This window comes from Acanthisitta chloris, unplaced genomic scaffold (assembly GCF_000695815.1).
Source record: "Acanthisitta chloris isolate BGI_N310 unplaced genomic scaffold, ASM69581v1 scaffold4686, whole genome shotgun sequence".
Taxonomy (NCBI): domain Eukaryota; kingdom Metazoa; phylum Chordata; class Aves; order Passeriformes; family Acanthisittidae; genus Acanthisitta; species Acanthisitta chloris.
In genome coordinates, this window is record NW_008676369.1 from 24,710 (window position 1) to 28,294 (window position 3,585).

Here is a 3,585-nt window from a genome sequence, read left to right on the forward strand (position 1 = left end):
CCACTTCCAAACTCCCTCTGGTTCAGCTGAGGACTGTGCAGAGGTGAGTGGTGAGTCTGGTCATGGCTCTGATCCCAGAGCCTCTTTCACACCAGGTCTACATGTCCTTCATTGGCCTCAACCTCCTGTCTGGTTCTAGTGAGGAAACTCCCCTGGTGCTGTTTGCTTCCCAGCAGTGCAGCCAGCTCAGCTCTTCTCCCTCCTTCCCTCCAGCCTGGCCGTGGTGAGCGACGACGCCTGCGGCTCCGGGAACTACACGGTGCAGATGAGTCTTCACCCTGCTGCAGACACAGCCCCCGAGCCTGAGGGGTCAACACCTTCCCCAGAGACCTTCCTGGCCTTGGTGGCTGTGCAGAGCAACAGCAGCAGCCAGGCCCTGCTGCAGATCCACTCGTGCTGCGTGACGCCCTCGGCCAGCCCCGCGGCCACGGGAGCTGTGTGCTGCCTCTTCCACAGGTCAGCAAGGGCCCTGCTGCTTCCCTCACACCTGGGCATGGGCTCAGCCTGGCAGGAACCTCCTTTGTGTCCTCCCTGAGTGAGCTCCCAGCAATGAGAAGGAGTCTGTGCATGCTCTGCTGCCTTAGCTGTCTTGTAGTTGATGCCAACGGCTTGATAAGGCAAAGAAGTCTCAGGGAGAAATCTCCCTTTGCTCCTTGGTTTGTGTAGATAACCCATCCTGCTGCCCTCACCATGCTGCCACAGGTCTCAGGTGTGCAGCAGCCCCTGCCCTTCCTGCCAGGGATGGCACATCCCAGGAGCAGAGCAGCTCAGGGCAGGGAGTCAGGATCCTCCACAGCTCCCACTTCCCCATGGGCATCTCACGGCTTCTTGAGCAGGATTCAGCCACTGGATTCATTCACTAGCTGATGTCTGTAAAGCCACTGGGGCATGGAATGTGTGTTAGGAGTGGGCCAGGGGTTGATTATCACACTACAGCAGCCTCTTCGCTGGCTGGAGCCAAATCAACCTCCAAGGAACAATTCTGCTGCTCCAGGGCTGTGACCTCCACAGCAGGGCAGGGACAGTCTGCAGTGCTGGTGTTCTGGGGGTGTTTGTTTCACTCTGCCTGTAGATGGAGGTATCTGCCTTGGAACTTGGGCACTTGTGTTAGCACATCCCTCTCTGCCCTGCCCTGGGTCAGGGAGAGCTGGAATGTGGAAGGGTTTGCTGTTTGTCCCTGCCAGGCTGCCACTTGAGTGCAGGCACATCCAGCTGCTGCAGAGCAGCCAGTCCAGAGCTGCCAGCTTCACCATCCAGCTGTTCCAGATGCTGAATCACTCCATGGCCTATCTGCACTGTGAGCTGAGTGTCTGTCTGCGTGGCAAAGCAGGATGTGAACAGGTACGTGGGATGGGGCTGCTCTTACAGGGCTCAGGAAGGATTTGGTGCTGCCACAGTCACCACATCCAGGTCACTCCATACCCAGCCAATCCCTTGGGTAAAGTCTGGGAGAGGAGTCAGTGATATGGAATAGTAGCAATAGTTGCTAGGGGAAAGGAAGGAATTAGGGAATAGATGTGTATATGTGCTGGTCCAAGGATTAGCAACTCACCTGTTGGAATGACAGCAGAGCTGGAAAACCAGGAATCTGAGGAGACCTGTGGCTGCTGTGGACTGTGCACAGTCCCTGGGGCATAGGTTCTGTTCAGCTGCCATCAGTGCACTTCCAGATGTTTTCTATGTCGTTCCCAGGACTGCTTGGAGCCAGTTCTGCAGCCCAGTGACAGGAACAGCTATGGAAACCTGCACAGCTTGGTCTCACTGGGACCAGTCTGGAGAACGAAGAGCAGGCTCCTGTACAAACCTGTGGAAGGTGAGTCTTCTGCTTTGTCTCTCTCTTGCAGCAGTTTTTGTTCAGCTTGTGCTGCTGCAAGAAGAGCAGCACATTTTTAACAACTCAGACATGCCACACCTGCTTGGCATGCTCAGAGTTTAACCTTCTCCCTCTCCTCACACTGTTCACTGCTCAACTCCTTCTCTCTGTGTGCAGGTCCTGGTTCTGCCATGCTGGTGCCCATTCTGCTGGGATCACTCACTGGCTTTGCTGTCTTGGGCAGTGCTTTTGTGAGCCTTTGGCTGCATCACAGGCAGAAAGCCAAAACCCTCCGTTACCCACCGTTCGTGGAGATCCAGGGGCTGTGAAGCTCAGCAGCTCCCACACCACTGCCACAGCCACCAGAGAAGCAACTGATTCAGCTTTGCACACTGTTTTGCTTTTGTAGAGCTCCTGCTGACCCAGGGAGCAAGAGATCCATCTCTGCTTTAAGTGTGCCTCTCCTTCCTTTCCTTCCTTCTGCGTGAGCAAGCCCACAAAGTGCAGAGTAGAGAAGGAGCTGTAGTGGTGGTGCAGCTGTCAGGGAGAGCAGAGCTGGAGCCACAGCCTGGGCACAGGGATGGGCAAGCAGGAGGAGATCAGGGTGCAGAAGAGCCAGATCAAGTAAAGCACTGTAGGGTAGAGCCATGCCAGCAGGGAGAGACAGTGCCAGGAAAAGGGATGAGCTTGGGAATGTGGACAGGAGCCAAGAGCTCCAGAGATGCAGCCCCTCACTTCCCAGCTTTCCTCCTCTCTCAGGGGCACAGTCCCTTCCTCCTGTGGCTTTACTCCTGCTCCTGTTTGCTCTAACAAGTTCTCACTCACTGCCTCTTGGTAAGTTCCACATTGTGGGAGAAAGTTAGGAATGCCAAAGCATTGTCAGAGCACAGAAAAAGAACTCACCACATCCAGCTGCTGGGTCCAGTTCCTTTGCTGCTGCTGCCAGAGAAAGCAGGTGGGTAAGAGCACCTCGAGGCAAATACAACCGAGTGGCTCCCACTTCCCCCTGGACCAGCCTGTCTCCAAGAATTTGGGAATGTCCTGGTCAGTCTGGAGGGAGGCAGAGTCTGTCAGACCCTGAGCTGTCGTGGGAGTTGCTGCTGTGCTGTCACACCTCACCCCAGCACTGGTGCCACTGGGAGTTCACCAGCAGCTGCAGCAGATGCTGTCAGAGAGCTCCAGTCCCACACTGCTACTGGAATCTGTTGGAATGCACTGGGGAAAGATACCAATAAAATGAAGGATATGAGCAGGTCTTTCCTTTAAGGGATCTCTGAGCTGATTGCCCAGAAATGCAGCACAGCTGGAAGGGCTGTGGAGGGAGGGAAGCCCTGCCACTCTGCAGCCATGGACTGTGTTCCTTCACCTTCTCCTCACCTTCCTGCAATAAAACTTGAGCATCACAGTGTTTGTCTTGCCTGTGTTTGATACTGGCTCTTATGGAAATGGGGGTGTATTCCCAGCCTGGAATGAAGTCATGCAGCTCCTCTGCATCCCAGAGGGAGTGAGGCTGGGGATCCACCTCTTGGCAGCAGTGCCAGGGCTCAGCTCAGGTGAGTCCCCACCTCCCCATGGCAGGCAGAGCAGGAGGAGCTCCCTGGGCCCTCCCTGGAGCAGCCAGGCAGCAGCAGCTCGGCCAGGCTGCCATGAGTGCCGAGCCAGGGAGGCACCTGGGCAGCCTCACTGTCTTCACCAAGGATGACTTCGAGGAGGACTGGGTGAAAGTGGCCAGTGGAGGCTTCGGCCACGTGTACCAGGTGAAGCACAGGAGG

The 3,585-nt window shown here is 56.0% G+C and overlaps 1 protein-coding gene across 1 annotated transcript in view; it reads left to right on the forward strand.

Annotated features, from left to right (window-relative positions):
• Positions 1–3,459: 3,459 nt before the first annotated feature.
• Positions 3,460–3,585, forward strand: part of ANKK1 (ankyrin repeat and kinase domain containing 1) — a 6,131-nt gene continuing 6,005 nt past the window's right edge. The window contains exon 1 of the mRNA XM_009076096.1: positions 3,460–3,585. This exon is cut by the window's right edge and continues 1 nt beyond it. Coding sequence (XP_009074344.1) covers positions 3,460–3,585 — 126 coding nt within the window.